Here is a 19,352-nt window from a genome sequence, read left to right on the forward strand (position 1 = left end):
ATTTAACTCTACAATCGCAACCGGGATCATTACTACTATTAATATTATTGATATTCCTATCACTGTTATTATTATTATCAATATTTTTTTATTATTATTACTACTACTATAATTATTATCGGCATTATTATTACTATTATTATTTATACTTCCCTTAACTATAGTATCATTTAAATTCATCTCAGCATCATCAGGTACTATGTCAGTAATCCCTGTGCTATCATATAGATGGGTGTCTTGGTTTAGATCATACATATTAGATGTTTAAGTTCTGTTGTTCCTAATTCTTATATTCCCATTAATGTTATCGTCATTATAGGGGTTCAAACCAGTATTGACAATACTAATGTTATTATAATTAAATCCTCTTCTTTCTATTTAACCTGGCTATGATGGTACCTATATTGGGGAGGGTAGAATACGAGATTCTGATTGTCTTACGGGAAAGTATTCCATTATATCTATGGGATGCCGGGAAGCTTTTATTTAAAATTGCCATAATTTCCAATATATGCATATTAAGTATAGTTGTAATGATTTTATGAAAGTAAGTCTCCCTTGACTAAATCTTATACCCTCCGCAAAATCCCAAATTTCACTGAATTTGCTTTGCGGGAGCAACTGTTTTATCGAAAGCGTATATTGTTGTTAGATGCTCGAAATACGAGACTGGAAAAACAGCCAACAACTGATGAAGGGTCGTTCTTTGTGTTGTTTGTTTTGATTCCGATTTGTGTCTTTCGTTATTCGACAGAATAGTTCATGTACTCGTGTTTCGTAAATTTATTGTGCTGTACACGTTTCGTGACGTCCTATGCCCACATATGCATATATATATATATATATATATATATATATATATATATATATATATATATATATATATACGTATAGTTGAAAGTATGTACATATACGTATGTATATATGCATATATATATATATATATATATATATATATATATATATATATATATATATATATATATATATATATATATATATATATATGTATATGTATATATATATATATATATATATATATATATATATATATATATATATATATATATATATGCATATATACATACGTATATGTACATACTTTCAACTATACGTATATATATATATATATATATATATATATATATATATATATATATGTATGTATGTGTGTGTGTGTGTGTGTGTGTGTGTGTGTGTGTGTGTGTGTGTGTGTGTGAGGACAAATTCCGCCGAGTATACTTTATCTTTCATCCTTTCGGGGTCGATAGATTTGTCATTTATTTGTTTTTTTTTTCTCTCCTTTACTCCTTTTCTTCCTATAGGCTACCTTTGACGTTATATGCTCTAACGCTTTTTTGTAACAAATTTAATAGCGTTCAGTTAATTACCATATATATATCCAGCATTTTCTGTTAAAATGTCTTATTGACGAATTTCATTTCTTCACTTCCCTGAAGAGTTTACATTGTTTTACGTCATTTTATTCCTGTGGAATAATACCATTGATATCTTTGAAACATGTGTCGGAAATAAATGAATTTGAATAACACCTGCGTTTAACTCCATTTATACACACACACACACACACACACACACACACACACACACACAACACGCACATATAATATATATATATATATATATATATATATATATATATATATATATATATACATATAATATATATATATATATATATATATATATATATATATATATATATATATATATATATATATATATATATATATATATATATATATATATATACATATAATATATATATATATTATATTTTTTACCTTTATTTGAGCAACCAATAAAGTGGAAATAATTCTATGAACAGATGCGAAATATGCATAATAGGAATAAAATTATCATGTATTATTTATTCACCGACTACAAAATTGTTAAGAAAGCATATATATTATGTTAGTAAACATATATTTGCAAATTAGACTATAATGTAAATAATTAAATATCTAACGAATCACTGGCATACGAAAGGTATGGAATCGGGTGGGTGTGTGTGGCAACATTTCTCAGTGATATTATCATATAGCTCGTCACCACAACATCCACTTTTCACGGGGTCGTATACTAGTATTCCACAACACTTTTGTGTTGCAGTGCTATATAATTTATTTCCACAACAACTCTGAGTCGCACTTGTGAATATTAGCGCTGCAGCACAACATCCTTGTGTTGCCTTTGAATATGTTTGTGTTCCACAACAACCTTGAGTTGCAGTTTCGAATTTTACCGCTGCAGCACAACATCCATGTGTTGCTTTAGAATATATCTCTGTTCCACAACAACCTTGAGTTGCAGTTTCGAATTTTACCGCTGCAGCACAACATCCATGTGTTGCTTTAGAATATATATCTGTTCCACAACAATCTTGAGTTGCAGGGTTAAATATTTGTCCTCGACAACATCCTTGCGTTGGAACGGTGTGTACTTGTGTTTCACAACATTTTCTTGTTGCAGTGCTATATAATTTATTTCCACAACAAATCTGAGTCGCAGTTTCGAATTTTACCGCTGCAGCACAACATCCATGTGTTGCCTTTGAATATATTTGTGTTCCACAACAACCTTGAGTTACAGTTTCGAATTTTACCGCTGCAGCACAACATCCATGTGTTGCTTTAGAATATATATCTGTTCCACAACAACCTTGAGTTGCAGTGGTAAATATTTGTCCTCGACAACATCCTTGCGTTGCAACGGTGTATACTTGTGTTTCACAACATCCTTGAGTCGAAGTATCCACAGCATTTGTTCCGCAACAGACATCAGCAGCTGTACGTTTCGTATGAACAATATTTCTGCAGCATATCTGTGTACTGGTACTCATACCAACATCTCCACAACAAGTGTTAACTGTACTTGACTTTGCAATGACATTATTATTGCAACAAATTTGAGTTACTGGATTGAAGGAACCTTTTCCGCAGCACATCGTCGAAGAAGCACTTCTGGAAACAAGTACGTTTTGACAACACAGATGTTTACTTGCAGTAAAGGGAACGCCATTGCAGGTGGGGGCTGGAAGCCAATTTGGTAACATCGGAAACATCGGAGGCAACGGCATCGGCCACGGCATCGGCCACGGCATCGGCCTCGGCAAAGGCCATGGTCTCGGCCACGGTAAATGAAATGACTCTACACCTAAAAGTAAAAAAAAAAAAAGGGATTGAAATTGAATGAAGCAGAGTGTATTAGAAATAATTTCTATCCGGCGATGCCGGGCTCTGAGTGTGTATGTAGTGGCGGGGGGGGGGTATTTGTGTTTGTGTGTGTGTGTGTGTGTGTGTGGCTTATATTGCAAGAATGTTTTAGCAGCTTAAAAATTAATTCATTTGGAATTAAATTTGGGAAATTTGGGTAATGTTAGCCTTTCATCAGACAGTGAGGCATTAACAGATTGTTACCATGAAAACTGCACAATGAGTCGTGTTTCACCCGGATATGTTGTTTCTTCACACCATGAAGTTTGCTTCACTCGCGTGATTTGTTTTAATAAAAGTTATATTTATCAATAAAGATTTTATTATAGATATTTTTCGTCCATTGTCTTAATATTTTACATAATTTTCGTATATAGCAAAAGTTGTTTGTGATATTTGTACACTTTCTTTGCGTTGTGGAGGAGAATGGAATATGTGATACGGATTTGACATTATTTTTGAATTATGCATGCAAAAATAGATAGGATACAAGTATTCTTTTTCTTGGGAGAAATTCTTTGTTGACCAGTGTTATTCTTTTCGTAGTTTACAAATCCGCTCATGAAAACTTTACTAAATTTTGAAGTTTTGAAAATAGACACCCCCTTTTCACACACACACGCACATGCACTTATATATTAATGAAGTACACGAATACATGACAGGTATACATAATACTGAAATACGCATAAAGTGAGCACATGTGGATAAAATATTAATATTACACATTAAAAGCTAATAATAAAATTATACAATAAATGAAGAGACAAAAGAAACAGTAATTTCTGTTTATTTGGATACCTTCAATGAACAAGTCAGACACTAAACTATAAATTTCACATGTTACAACCTTAAAGTTGACACCACTCCACTAAACGCAAATAATTTCTGCTTCAGTGTTGGCTAAAAACACAACTTTTTAGTTTTTAAACCTCTGTAACATTTTCCTCAATTTTTTTTCTCCACAACATGATACCTTCACAGCGGAAACTTTGTTATTATAGCCGATTTTCAAATTCTTTACTGTCTTTTACAAAATGCATATTTTGCGAATGAAAAAAAAAACTAGATCCACTTGAAAGGATAATGTGTGTGAATGTGTATATGTACGTGCGTGTGATTGCGTGTATACGCCCGAGCGACAGCTTATATGCTTGTTCGTGTATTTGTGGGTGTGGGTGCACTAGCCATCCTGGACTGCTGAAGATTTCTTGGTTTAGTGCTTAATGCTTTATGTAGAGAGGTTGAAGTGGAGGAAGGTAATGTGTATGCGTGAGAGAATGTAACGGTGAATATATAGTACGATGCAAGAAAAAACCATAGAGTGTATAAAGTTTAAAATGACGAAAGGAATAGTATGAGGAAATTTATTTAACGATTGTTAAGAAATTTGTGTATGGGAGAGTGTGTGCGCGCATGTTAGCGAAAGCGGGCATGTGTCTAAGGCTGTGTGCGCAAACCCGTTTGAGTAATTGTACGTATGCTCCGGCGCTTGTTGGTGTGGTGTGTATACTAACCATCCGTGACCTCTTTAAGGTTTCAGCATTTTGTTCTCGGTTTAGAATATAGTTTATTACGTGGGGGAGAGAAAAAGCTGGTAGGTGTGTGTGTGAGCATGTGTGTGTATGTGTGTGTATGTGTGTTTGTGTCTGCGGCTGCGTGTATGCGTATGTGAGGGCGTGTGTTAGTGTTTGCGCGCGCAGTGTATGCCGTGATGCGTGTGCTGTCGCATAATTTCAGTGTGTGTATGTTCGTATGCGGAAGAACACATGTCAGTTTTCTTATTTGAATGTATTACAGCACGTGTGAGTATCTGGTAGGATTTCAATAGGCAGATATCTGTATATTTTTATTTGTGCGTTCTTTTGTGTATGTGTGCGTGCTTCTCCTTACGTCTTTGTGTGTGTGTGCTTCTCCTTACGTCTGTGTGTGTGTGTGTGTGTGTGTGTGTGTGTGTGTGTGTGCGAATGAACGGGTCTTTTCTCATAAGAATGTATTCCAGCACGTGTGTACACGTATCGGACAGTTTTTTGAATAGGCAAGTATCTGAGTGAATACAAACAAACACGGGAACTCAAGAATTCACGATCATGCATGCACCCACACGAATACCTACTGCTCTTACGAGTATACACACACATATTACATGCTCAGGTACACAAGCACACATGCACGCCCAACGACAAGCATACACACAAATATTTGCCGATTGAAAAAAAGAAAAAAAGCTAGAGAAACGCACACGCACGTGCTGCAATACACTCAGATAAGAAAATACTCACACGTTCATACACACATACACATACGAACATAGATACTCACTCACAGAACTGATTCAACCACACGAACACGCACACTGGACAACACACTTCGTGCGCGAGCACAAAGACACTCACGAACACTATAACACACACATGTACTCGCTCACACAGGAACTTACACACACGCTCGTAGACACTCATGCTTACACACACACATGCACCTACCCACATTTCACCTTCCCCTTTCCACACGAAGAACTATACCGAAAACCAATAAATGCAAAGCAGACATGAGACTGATAAGGAACACAACAGACAAAAGCCGAAACCATAAAGAGGTCATGGGATGGTTATTACACGCACCTCCACAAGCGCAGAAACTTAGGTACAATCATCCACATATGTGTGTGAACACAACCACGCACACACGCAAGCGCTTGGGTAATGCACGTACGCATACACACACATACACAAACACTCATACACGCACAAACCTTGCATTTACCCTCATCCTAAACACATCGCATAAGCAAACATATTTATACATACAAGCATACGCATACACGGACAGGAGACCAATTCTTAGGCGGAGATCAGACATTAGGGTGAGAGAAAAAGTTACAAAGTCGCAGAAAATGTCGTGAACAGAGAAAAAAGTAGTTTGACTAACAAACTACCGATTGATTGCTTAACCAGCACATTAAACAAACGATCATTTAATCAGTTGGTTAGATATTTAACCGATCAACTAATGATAAAGGGGCGGAATTGAACCTGAGCATGAATTATTAATGTAAGGGCATTCTCAAAACACATCAATGTATGTGTGTGTGTGTGTGTGTGTGTGTGTGTGTGTGTGTGCGTGCGTGTGTGCTCGAGTTCATGCGTGTATAAATACATACGCGCACACGAGTGATGGCTGAAGAAGTCAGACACTGACTAAGATACTGTCTTGAATTGTGACCAGATGAAGAACCAGTTCAATGCCATAGCATCCATGAAAACCAAGGAATTGTGTGCTGGAACATTGTCCAGGTGAAGCAGGGCCACCTTCGTGATTTTTCTTGTCTCATTGGTCTTAGTACCAAAGATAGTACTCTCCATTGATGCTGTGGCCCTTTTGAAGTTAGTTAAAACCCAATGCCGTTTGCATCCTCAAACCTGAGATCATCAGCTTCACTGTATCTAAAACAACGTTAGCCTTCTTTGGAGCCCGTGAGGAAGGGTGTCTCCGATGCATGGTTTGTTATTTTGTGTCTGTGTCAAGGATATAACTCCAGCACCCATTTTGAGTTAGGAAACTATCACGAAACCAACTAAATCTGCCTCAAACAGAATCGGTTTTTCCTGTGATGTGATCAGCGGTGTGCGTTTTTTTTTTTTCTTTTTCCTTTTTTATCAGTAGCCAGAGGACGTGGAAACTATCGAACAGAAACGTTCATTATGCAGAATATTCTCAAACCTTTCATAGGATATGCTAATAGCACTGTCTCCTTCATTTTTAATCAATTGCCAGCCATCCATGACCATGTAGTGAACACAATCAATGTTTTCTTCGGAGTTCGCAGTTGCAGGATTATCTGATTTTGGAGTTATTTTGAAGACCCTTCCATCTCAATTCAGCTGACACATTTGGACTATTGATGAAGATAGAAACACATCCCCCAATGAAGCAACCAAGTAAGCGTCAATGTACTTACAGGCTAAACTCTTTTACTGAAGTTACTTGTTAAAACATTGATGCCAAAATTTTGTCGCTTTTCAAGAAAATTGGCTTCAAGTTACATTTGAAGTTTTCTTTGAACTGTCCGAAAAGAGGCTATTCAGGTATTTCCCGGCGGACTTGCTTTACTTGGCCGCTTGTGCCGGGGAAAACATGATACTCAACTAATACAATTTAACCTATAACCAATCTGGAGCATTTCATAATTTTTTTATCATCCTTTTTCAGTTTAGCAGAAGATTTTATTGGATAGCTACTTTATTGCAAGACTGCATGGTGTTTATGATCCTTTTCATTATTTTAATGAACTAGATTCGCATGTGCAGCGTCGTTGAAGAGGTACAACAACTGATCAACTGATAATTGCGCACGTAATGGCAATCCTTGGTGCATTATAAAAATTTTTGCAGCAAGCACTGAATGGGTTCGATACCAAATGATACAACAAAGAGATGAGAATTAGTGGCGCAAAAACTGAGAAATTGGTCCTCTCAAGAATGCTTTCCCAGAGCCCAGTGCAAGCTAGAGTAATATCACTGAGACAACTGGAGCAATTTAAGTATCTCAAAGCCGTAGTCTGGTGTGATTAGAAGCAGAACCTTACATCGGCAGATAAAATTGCTAATGTTGACACAGTGCTGCACCAGCTGCTACATTCGATCCACAGTGGAGGTGACTTGTTAAAAAAAAACTAAACTTGCTATTTTCAATTCACTTTCTGTACATTCTCTCACCGATGTTGATGGATGATTCATAATGGCTGTATGTTTATCATTTCGAATACAAGCTGCCGAAATAGAGCACCTCAAGAGTAACGTTCTCGACAGAGTACAAAGAGCATCGATCAGCGAGTCTATCCAAGTCGAAACGCTACTGCTCTCCACCGAGAAGCCACACTTCCACTAGCACGGATATGTGATTATAACATTACAGGAAGGAATTGCAAAACAGATAATTCAAACCTAGCCAGTCGATAGGAAACCTAAAGGTATCATAAGAAACGAGATGTTTGGATGATATCCATAGTCTTATTTGGTCACACTTGGAAATCTATCAGAAAAGCTTAAGAGATGAGGCTTCTGATACGAATCTAGTGAGGAGGGGCATGAGGGCCCTGCCTACTCGAATAGTAGGTGGAGACTGTGTAGGGATAGATGGATGTTCTTAACGTAGGCCTGGTAGGTTTGATTGTGGAGACACACAATAACATGGAAACACTCCGATATCATAAAGTTACCTTACGTCGGTGAATTACATGTTTTCAATGCACATCGTAGAGTGGTGGTCACATGACGGAAAACAATGATCATCATATATTTGTGCTCGAATCTGAAAGAATATATATTTCTCAGGAATAAACCTTGCCTTTCAGAAAACCTTCAAGTAAGAAATGACATTAAATAAATTTCAAAGACGCACAAAGAAAGAGAAACGCCAGTTTGTGAAACTTTTGGAAATAGTAAAAATTCGCACACATACATACACATAAACACAATCAAGTACATACAAACAACACCCCTTCTCACGCTAGTATATATCTACTGATTATGATATCCAGGTTGAATCAATGAAAAAACCACAATGCTAGCAATGGAGCTGCTTAAACAGAGACAAATACTCAAATTTTCACCCTCACAAATATTTGTTAAAACACCAATTACATGGAATGCACTACTGTATAATTTCTGCGTCGTGCGCACATTCTGAACAAATGATGGTAGATTTATTTCCACCGTCCGTTCACTTCACCTTTACAAACTAGATTAAGTGTAGCTGGTGAAGCAGATTGCTCTATTAACTAAAATTATGTTTGTGGAATACATTTTCGATAACATTGGTATCAGAATATTTGAATATTCTGAAAGTTGCTTGAATATTGCCTCAAGAAAGGTCAACTTCACGGAAGGGGTATAGCGTCAACAGCGACCCTTGCTCAAAACACAATAGCCCTTAGAGATGACGGAAGTCGTGAAAGGCTTATAAGGAACCCGACTGACAGGACTCCCCGTCTTTTTCCCTTTGGACAGCCAGCTCGTCAACTGCCCACAGCTAGGACTGCTAGCTCTCTTTCTTTATTTCAGTGCCCTACACGAGGTTTCGCAATTCCTGTCTCACACTAGGTACCATCTGATAATGTATTTACGCACGCTGTTTTTGTAAGCTGTACATGACAGAATGCCATTGGATTCTACAATAAATCAACATCACAAATTAATTTTATTGCCTGATTCATTTGCTTGCTCTACGTGAAACGATATTCACGAACAATACACACGCGCCTGTCTTGATTCCCTAATATTCCACTCTCACAAATACACATCTTCAACTACTAAAGTAGTGAACCTGACGCTGGGGAAAGCAATATATTTCTCACATGGCAGTACAGGGCAACATAACAGCAACATTTCTTTCACCAGACATTTATTTCACCAGGCTCACACGTTCGGCAAGTAACATTGGCATCACCTACAATAGCAACTTTTTTCATCCACCTGTCCCTGTTTTCACCGGAAACATTGCCATTTGTTTTGTCCAAATGGAATCTTATTTTGCAGCAAATTACGTGACATCCGAAACTCAGCGGTTGCATCTCCTGATAGGTTCGTTTTTTGTGATCTGCTCTCACCTCTTTTAAGACGGAGATTCTAAGGCGGAATTCTCTGTCGTGGAGAAAATATTTCACAAGCTGATTAACGTTGAACAGTTGGGAGAGCGAGCCCCGGCACAACTTGCAACAATTACAACAGACAGAGGTCAGCAATTTGAATCTCAACTTTTCCACGATCTGACAAAAATCTTAGAATCAAGACGTAGCCGCACACCGAGCTATCCATCCTGCCTCAAATGAATGAATCGAGTGATTTGATTGCCAATTAAATGCATCTCTGTGTGCATATCCTGACCCACAGAAATGGATTGAATATTTTCCCGTTGTTCTTCTTGGTCTTAGTTCTGGTGTCAAGGCAGACATTGGTTATATGGATCACCTTTACCATTACCTGGTCAAATGATCACTCCCATTTCTTAGCATTCACCAGATTACTCAAGCTACGTGGATCGTCTTTGACATTACATGGAGACTTTGCCTCCCAACACAAGACAGCAACTCATTAAATCCTATGTTCCTGCAGACATATCATCCCGGACTCATGTTTTCGTGAGAAATGTTGTGGTTAGCCATCCGTTAACCCCTCCATATCAAGGATCTTACCGAGTGTTCCTATTTAGAAAAAATCGTAACTGTTGACTATAAAGGTGTGAAAAACACTATGAGTGTGGATAGACTGGAAAAAGCCTACATAGACACAACTGCTCCCACTCCCATTAAACATAATGCATGCACAGCACAAGAGACATCGGTCACACAATAAACTTCAAATTCGCTCTCCATTGTCAAAAGATTGACTCACACTTGCTACATCTAAAGAAATATTGAATGAACCCTTTCCTTGGAGTGTGATATATTGTTTGCATGCCATTTTCATTGTTGTGATTGCACCCTATTTTCATCATCATATTGTTACATATTACACTTCCTTTCATTTATTATTTTGTACTTCTAAGGCTTTTGGTATGTTTTGCACTGCAGATAAAACTTTTCTTTCGTCTTTCGTTATTCCCATAATTTCACAACTGTCAAGGGAGTCAGTAGCGTAACCGTCATGCCTACATGCATTGTCTCAGGGCTGAACATAAAAGCCCGGAAGGGATACAACAGGCAAACAAGACGCATGCGCAAAACACAGCAGCCTAGAGACATATAAGAAGCCCGAGTGACAGGATTGACCCACTTTTTCCCTTTGGGCAGTCAGCTCGCCACCTGCCAAACTGCTAGGACTGCTAGCTCTCTTTGATTCAGCATTCTGCGCGTGGCTTCGCAATGCCTGTCTCACAGTAGGTACCATCTGATAATGTATTCACATACACTGTCATTGTAAGCTCTACATACCAGAATATCGTAGGACTTTGCAATAAGTCATCGTCACTAAATATTTGTATTGCGTGATTTATTTGCTTGCTCCCCGCAATAAGATATTCGTGAACAATACACTCACACCTGTCTTGATTCCCTAATATTTAACCATCACAAATATACATCACAAACTACTAAAAGCGCTTCAGGTAACACAATTGCTAAAAGACTACACACTTTTCACCTAAGATATCAACTATGGTAATTTTGAAGACGCAGAAGACTTAAGGAGGTATCATGCAAGGCTATATTCTATGCTACAATATTGATTACTACATTTGCACAAGTCTACACTTGTTGATGCAAGATTAAAGATCAAAACTATCCTACTTATTGATTCGTGTTTTTTATCGATCGGACAAGGATAAAATGCAAACCTAAACCCTGTAATCTTTGCACTCCACACCATAGGAATAAATTCTTCAAGGATGATATATCTGGAAATAACTCTTTCCCCCAAAAAATTTAACGAAGGAGCAATTTTACGATGGAGAAAAGCATAATATATTAATGGAATGCATGCTTTAGATCCATTGAAGATAGAAAAGAAAAGAGAAATATAAATGTTATTTAGTTTTGTCTTACCTTGTACTAAGAGCAGCAGAACGGAGATGATTAGAGATTTTAGCATCTTGGCAGATTGTTACAGAAGTCAAACTGTCAATGGCAAAAATTATTGCTCCTATTTATACATTTGTTGAAAAAGTCATCATTGTAAAAATGTAAATTTAAAACGTGTTACATTTCATTCAGCACATTTCAACTTTATTTTTTCCCATTGTCATTTCTAAATCCTAATGGGATTTTCTCATTCAAATGTGAATAACAAAATAAGAAAGACAAATGATTAACGCTTTTAATATGGAAATAATTTGAAAAATTCACACATACCGAATAATCTTTTATATCATTCCTTTCTGTATTAACAAAACATTTAAATGTTAGATACTAATATCACGTTGCTTAGCATCTGATAGCTGTACGAACGTCTTTGCTTGGAAACAAAAAAAGAGTGTACACTAATTAAAATGTAAAAAACAAAATGGGGCAAATATCTAAAGATCTGAGATGGAATTAAGTATAGGTAAAACGGCGTTTACCTATCTTTTAAACACTGAATAGTTATACGATGTGTTAGTACCAGCTCTCAATGTAAACAAACATTGAGTGTTATATAGTGAAAGATTATATGGAATAATCCACAAAATTGCTGAATTACCTCATGCATATTGCCCAACGTTGTGCAACTAAAATTTCCATGTGATGAATCATATATATAGTTCGACTGAGGTAGATTGCACCTTCATCTTATTGACAAGCGAAGTGCTTAGGTTATTAATTTTTGTTCACATGCTGATATGATTGTATGGAACACTTAAGGCTGCTATTAGGAAATTTCTAAATATTAATGAAAATCATAATCGTTTACTTGTTTATTTGACGTATTTCATGCAATCTACACCATTAAAAAAGTGTTCTTGTTAATTGCGGCCAGGGTGGAGTTCGTGTGTTAGTGAGAGCTGAGTTCGCATTAAAGTCGGAAAGTTTCAGCTGCGTAGTTCGTCTGGAATATTGATTGTTGGTTTGTGAAGAGATTGTTGGATCGTTACGTTGTTATTACGGCTTCATCGTTATCTTATTTACTGTTACAACACTTGTACAGTGTATTTAAACTATGCATCACAATATTATGGCGCTACCACGACATAGGAAACGGAAGATATAACATCTGGCGATGAGGGCTTCGAAGCTCACGTAGGTTATTTAACATTTTGTTCGTGATACAACTTGTTAAATGCCGGAAGACTTGTTAGCTTCTATAATACAATTGCAAGAACAGCAACAGGAGTTGCACGTGAACCTGGTACAGCAACAACTATTGAAGTTATACGCAAAGAAGTCCGAAAATGGGTTAAGTTCGTTTTCGCCAGACGGTGTTTCGAACTCCATAATAGAATTCGCATATAACCCGGAGAAGGTTATAACTTTTGCAGCGTACTATCGAAAGTATCAGGATATTTTTAAGTAAGATTGCAAAACATTGTCGGACGAAGAAAAAGTAAGATTATTATTACGTAAATTAGTTCCGTCTGAGCATGAACGATACTGTAATTTCATATTGCCCTTTCACTCTAGTGAAATTTGTTTTCAGGAAACAATCAAATTACAATCTAACATGTTCGGTGATAAAACTTCTCTATTTAGCACTCGAATGGAGTGTTGGAATTTAAAACGTGGATGACGTCTTTATGATGTATATAGGAACAGACAACAGCATGTGTGAAAGTTTTAAACTTGAAAAACGTATTCATGTGATTATTAAGTGCCTCATTTTTGTACAAGGTCTTACTGTTAAAAAAAATACAGAAATACGGGCAAGAATTCTTTCAAAACTTGATCAAGCGAACCAATATTTAACCCTGTAGACTGTAGGTTGTAACCTGAAACACGACGTAAACAAATTTTGAGGGTCCAGTTGAGCTGAAAAAAAACAGCAACAACAACTCAAAGTTAAAGAACAATAACAAATATTACAGCAACAAATGATACATCTAATGAAGTTGGTAAAAAAAAAACCGAAAATACGTTTTCACCAGAACATGTGGCAAATTTAATGAATTATTTTAAATATGACCCGGAAGAAGGAGTCACCTTCGTGGCAGATTACCGAAGATTTGAACAAATTTACAAAAAGAGAATGCTTAGACTGGACGGACGAAATGAAGACGTATCTAATTCCGAGGAAACTGGCGAAGATACAGCATGGGAAATGTTGTAACTTTATATTACCTAAAAATGATTCTCACATAAATTTCACGGACACAATTGAGATTTTATGTAAGATGTTCAGTGAAAAAATAAAACATCTTTTATTTCAACACGCATTGAAGGTGTTTAAACAGAGAGAAAAGCGATGAGTGAACAGAGAGTGCGAGAGATTTAAACTGGATAAACTAACTCCAGACTCATTCAAGTGACTGATTTTTGCTCAGTGACTTACTGCTGAAAAGGACGCAGAATTCAGAACGAAAATTCTTTCAAAGCTAGAAATGAACCAGGATATAACTCACCAGGATATAATTCACCGGATACTTTCAGAAGGCTGCAATATGATATCAAAAGTAAGGCACGACACAGAAAAAATCTAACGAGTGTTTACAGATAGAACCAGTGTGGAAGAGTCAGAAAACGCATTCAGTAGCTGCTGGGAAGAAAGACATTATGACTACTTCCCAAATAGAGAAGGCACTAAGGCCAATCTGGCAAGAGATAAAGTATCTTGTCAGAGAGGCCAAGTATGGAACAGTGGAGGTGAGATTTAAAGAGTCAGCATCAAAAACACCCCTAAAGTTTCTTATGCAGCTCAACAAAAGCCAGGCAATAACCTCATTATACAAACACACGCTGCATACGGAAATTTAATAGGCAATGAAGTACGAAGTTATATACATGCAAATAAGTTAAGTCATGTACATAGATATATCATCAAGAACAAAAATGCTAATTTACGCAGTTATATTGGGATTGGTTTTCACTTTGATATGTATGCTAAAGCAAGTTTATAAGAGGCAAGCTCATAAAAAAAACAATGTCCGCTAAATTAGATACCATCAAGGTATTTTGCCCAGACAAAACTGATAAACACAAGGGAATAAACGTAAATCATACCAACATGAAGGAAAGATAAGAAAAGTGTACAATAGGAGAATAAAACTTGTACTGAGACTGAACTTAACTCTAAAAATCTCATCGAAGCATTTAACACTCTGGTATTTCTGGTAGTCCATCACAGTTTTAGTAGTATTAACTGGAATCCACTGGAATCCAATGCATGAACAGGACGTTAAAGAGATTACTGATATCTATGAACATGCACCACTCTAAGGCAGACGTTAACCGTTCGTATCTACATAGAAGCAGTGTGGTAAGTGCAATGATGCGATTAGAACTCTAGTAGAAAATCTCTAATATAGGAATGAAGAAACAAATTGAAGATCAGTGAATCCAGAAATCCTTACATGGACAATATAGAATGCTGATGTAGATAAATAACAAAGCCATAAGTTGGCGAGGAGTTCAAGATTCAATGAAGAGTCTAAATGCATTATACTGGCGGCACAAGATCAAAGCTTGTTTACCAGAAATTATCAAGCTGATGTTCTTCCAGAATATGCTGACCCAAAGTGCAGATTTCCAAACACATTTGTCGAAACAAAACGCCGTCTCACGTCGGTTTATCCTGTGCTAAAATCAAACAAATACAAAGAACCCCACGATTGGATAATACAGTGTTTACTTTGGAAAATATCTTAGTGCTACAGAATCTATACTCTTGCTAACTGATATGAACACCAGCTTGAGCTATTTGTTGCAGGTAAAATGTTACCACTTTCTGGGATTTTCTGATTAACACTGACAGAATAATCTAGATTAATCGGCCAGACAAAATTATTGAAGACGGAAAAGAAAATACGAGTGGACTAATAGAGGTAAATGTTCTCTCTGATAAAAATACATCTGTAAAAGATTTAGTCAAGCTTAGTAAATATAAGTACCTGAGAACTGTAATAGAAGTGATACAGCATCTTGAAACAAAAATTGTTTCTCTTGTTGTGGCTGTCCTAAGTATGATAAAAAAAGTATGTCAGAAATATCTAGAAAATATTCCTTATTTCAAAGAACCTTATCTCAAAGTAATCAAAAGATTGTACTCGCAGCTATTGCCCAAATCCTTAAAAAATAACCTATCAATGTAAATGCTTACGTTGTATTACACGAATGTATTTCTGTACTGTCCTCCCTACATCCTTTCGCAAAACTTACTGCTAAATTTCTTCTGGTTCTTATCTTTGTCCTATGATGCTGGGTGCGTCCTGACAAGTGATTACAACGAAATTGTAACACCAACAACAACAACAACATCAATAATAATAATAATAATAATAATAATAATAATAATAATAATAATAACAATAAATCATATTATCTCTGGCTGCCCAGTCCTGGTTAAGAAGGAATATATTCACAGACACGACAGAGCTGGGACCTATATACACTGGAAGCTATGCCAACATTATGGAATAGCAACAGAAAAAAGATGGTATAAACACACGCCAGAAAAGGTCACAGAAAACGAGAAAGCAACCATACTCTGGGATATGCCAATACACACAGATAGAGAAATTAAGGCAAATAGACCAGATATAGTTGTCAAAGATCATGAAGAAAAAAAATGCTTTCTAATTGATGTATCAATACCAGCAGATGACAACGTTTCTCTAAAAGAAATGGAAAAACTTTCAAAATACAAAGACCTGGAAATAGAGATAACTCGAATGTGGAATCTAAAAACAGAAACAATTCCTATCATAGTAGGTGCCTTAGGTATAATAAAAAAATATTCAGACAAATACATAACAAAAACACCAGGACTTACAAATATATATAACATACAGAAAATTGCACTACTGGGTACTGCACACATTCTACGCAAAACACTTTCAATACAGTAAACATAAGAGCACCACAGCAAACCACAGCACATACCCAAGGCGCACAGAGCTGCGCTCGGTAGTGAAGTGAAAGCACGTTATAAAAATAAAACTACTGAATAATGATAATAATAATAATAATAAACAAGGTGGCACCAATTATCATAAAATACATAGAGCACTCAATGAACAAATGGCAGACAGTACTACAGCTCCAAACAAAAGAGGGACTTGTGAAAACGAAAGCCATCCCCATTAGAAGAGGAATATTCCAGGGAGACACGCTCTCTCCACTCCTGTTCTGCCTGGCACTCACACCTTTAACTAAAATACAAATAGCCACAAAACACGAGCAAAACAAAAAACTATTTTCAGTATTTAAGGAAGCTGACAAATACAAACAAGAAATCAATCTACCTAACAAATACGAAGAAGAAGAAGAAGAAACAACAAAAGCTATAAAACAAATGAAATCCAAACTAAAACTAGAACAGAAACGGACCATGATAAAACGATGGCAAGAAAAGCCCCTACATGGTAAATACTGGGCTAAACTAAATGCGAAAGAAATAGACAAAGAAAAATCCCAGCAATGGCTGAGAAGCTCAGGCCTCAAAGCAGAGACTGAAGGATTTTTAATTGCTGCACAAGACCAGAGCCTCCCCACCAGAAATTACCAAAAACACATAATGAAAAGAAATATAACAAGTAACTGTAGAATATGTGGAGATAGACAAGAAACAATAAATCATATTATCTCTGGCTGCCCAGTCCTGGCTACAAATACATAACAAAAACACCAGGACTTACAAATATATATAACATACAGAAAATTGCACTACTGGGTACTGCACACATTCTACGCAAAACACTTTCAATACAGTAAACATAAGATCACCACAGCAAACCACAGCACATACCCAAGGCGCACAGATCTGCGCTCGGTAGTGAAGTGAAAGCACGTTATAAAAATAAAACTACTGAACAATAATAATAATAATAATAATAATAATAATAATAATAATAATAATAATAATAATAATAATAATAATCGAGTGCCAGCCTTAACAGCGGCTGGACGTGTTCTTCGCGGCTCTGACCAGTCAGTAGCTGAAGACACAGAAACACTTATACAACCCTGCAGGACAACTGAAAAATTACTCTCGAAGATTGGAATCTCTACAATTTCCTGTGAGTATTTTGAATTTCCCTTAAAAAAGGAGTTCTTGAAGTATTTACTCAGCGATTGATAGATCAGACAAGGACAATTCGTATGAAACGCTGGATTGCAAGTTTTGGGGCTGAAGAATAAAAGAAGAGAGGAAGAGAAACAGCAGTAGCAGAAAGTGGTAATGAAGGGGAAAGAGACGACTATAAAAAAGAATGAAATCTCAATGTGTCTGAGATTGGTGATGAAGTAAATAGTGAAGATAATCTAGTTGAACAAGTGACAGTAAATGCAGCACTTGATTTGAATGACAAAGAGAGAGAGAGAGAGAGAGATTCTAGAAATGCTGCAAGGTAAAATGTGTGGGGAAGACAATAAAAACCACCAAATGTAAGATATACGGACAGAGGAAAAGTAATGGGGGCCACAACACAAAGTAAATGGCGCTTTCAGCTTGAATAAAACAGATAACATTAGTGAAACAAACCAGCTAATCACGACTGCTGCTAATGCTGTAGCTGACATAGTAGGATAGAAGCGGAAAACAAAAGAGATGAGAGGAAATGTATAGAAAGAATCAAACTGGAGAAAGAGACTACAAACGAAGTTGGGAAAGACACGGAAAGAACTGGAGTAACTGAACAGGATAATGAGAAGAAGATTTAAGAATGGGGTTGTAATCAGAAAATTGAATGGACTGTACAAGTCAGAAGAAAGGGAAAAGCAAACAATGCATGGAGAATTGTCATAAAGGATGACAGCGTTAACGGCAAAATTGAAATGATATGATGTTAGATGCAAAGGGTTTGAACAGAATAGACTGTTTCAATCAAATAAAAGGCGTCTTTTTGACCAATATCTGGAATTGGTCCGTGATGCAGGAAAAAAGTAAAGTATTTTGAGGAGAATTGTGGAACAGGCCAGTGAGACATCAGGAAAGTGCAGAGTGGCTAACACAAGCGGAAAACAATTTGCAACAGTACCAAGAAACAAGGATGTCTATATTCAATGAGACTACAGTTAAAAATAGCAAAATGGAAAGAACCTGGCACAAATGGAGTACAAAACTGAATAACTTTACACAGATGTATGAAAGGATCGCTGCGCAACTAGATAAATGCCTGCAACAAGGTCACATCGCTACCTGGATGACAATTGGACGAACGTTGTTATGTCTCAAGGACTCATTGAAAGGTAAATTGGCATCAAAATTTGAACTTATGACTTGTTTAGTGCTTCTGTGGAAGGAAATGACCGAGGCCTTGGCGGAAAAACTATATAATTATCTGGAAAGTGACAATCTACTCCCAGAAGAGGCGAAAGGATGCATGAAAGAAAGTAGGGCTGCAAAAAACCACTTATTAGTTGATAATATGATAATTTGAAATTGTAGACGCAAATTGACGGGACTGAATGTAGTATTATTAAATTACAAGAAAGCATATTACATAGTACCGCACAACTAGGTAAGTAAAATAATGAACATTTTCGGAGCTGCA

At 36.5% G+C, this 19,352-nt stretch overlaps 1 protein-coding gene across 3 annotated transcripts; it reads right to left on the reverse strand.

Moving 5' to 3' along the window:
• Window positions 1-1,857: 1,857 nt before the first annotated feature.
• On the reverse strand, window positions 1,858-11,916 carry LOC149134371 (uncharacterized). Of its 3 annotated transcripts, none has more exons than XM_089356380.1 (3): window positions 11,779-11,913; window positions 8,463-8,549; window positions 1,858-3,177 (listed from the first exon to the last, which is right to left on the reverse strand). In XM_089356380.1, exons 2-3 carry the CDS (start codon window positions 8,531-8,533, stop codon window positions 3,018-3,020), a joined length of 231 nt encoding a protein of 76 aa, XP_089212506.1. In that variant the 5' UTR covers window positions 8,534-8,549; window positions 11,779-11,913; the 3' UTR covers window positions 1,858-3,017. The 3 variants fall into 3 exon arrangements, with proteins under 3 accessions (XP_089212506.1, XP_089212505.1, XP_089212504.1); XM_089356379.1 differs by having other exon boundaries at window positions 8,458-8,549; window positions 11,779-11,912; XM_089356378.1 differs by lacking the exon at window positions 8,463-8,549 and having other exon boundaries at window positions 11,779-11,916.
• Between the last annotated feature and the right edge of the window lie 7,436 nt (window positions 11,917-19,352).

Source organism: Octopus bimaculoides, chromosome 8 (genome assembly GCF_046866305.1).
Source record: "Octopus bimaculoides isolate indiv1 chromosome 8, ASM4686630v1, whole genome shotgun sequence".
NCBI lineage: Eukaryota > Metazoa > Mollusca > Cephalopoda > Octopoda > Octopodidae > Octopus > Octopus bimaculoides.

Bases quoted from the DNA above. Each gene is read 5' to 3' on its own strand.
- LOC149134371 (XM_089356378.1), bottom strand. From the start codon at position 11,824: ATGCTAAAATCTCTAATCATCTCCGTTCTGCTGCTCTTAGTACAAG. The intron at 3,178-11,778 runs GTAAGACAAAAC...TTTTACTTTTAG, and splicing joins TCTGCTGCTCTTAGTACAAG to GTGTAGAGTCATTTCATTTA.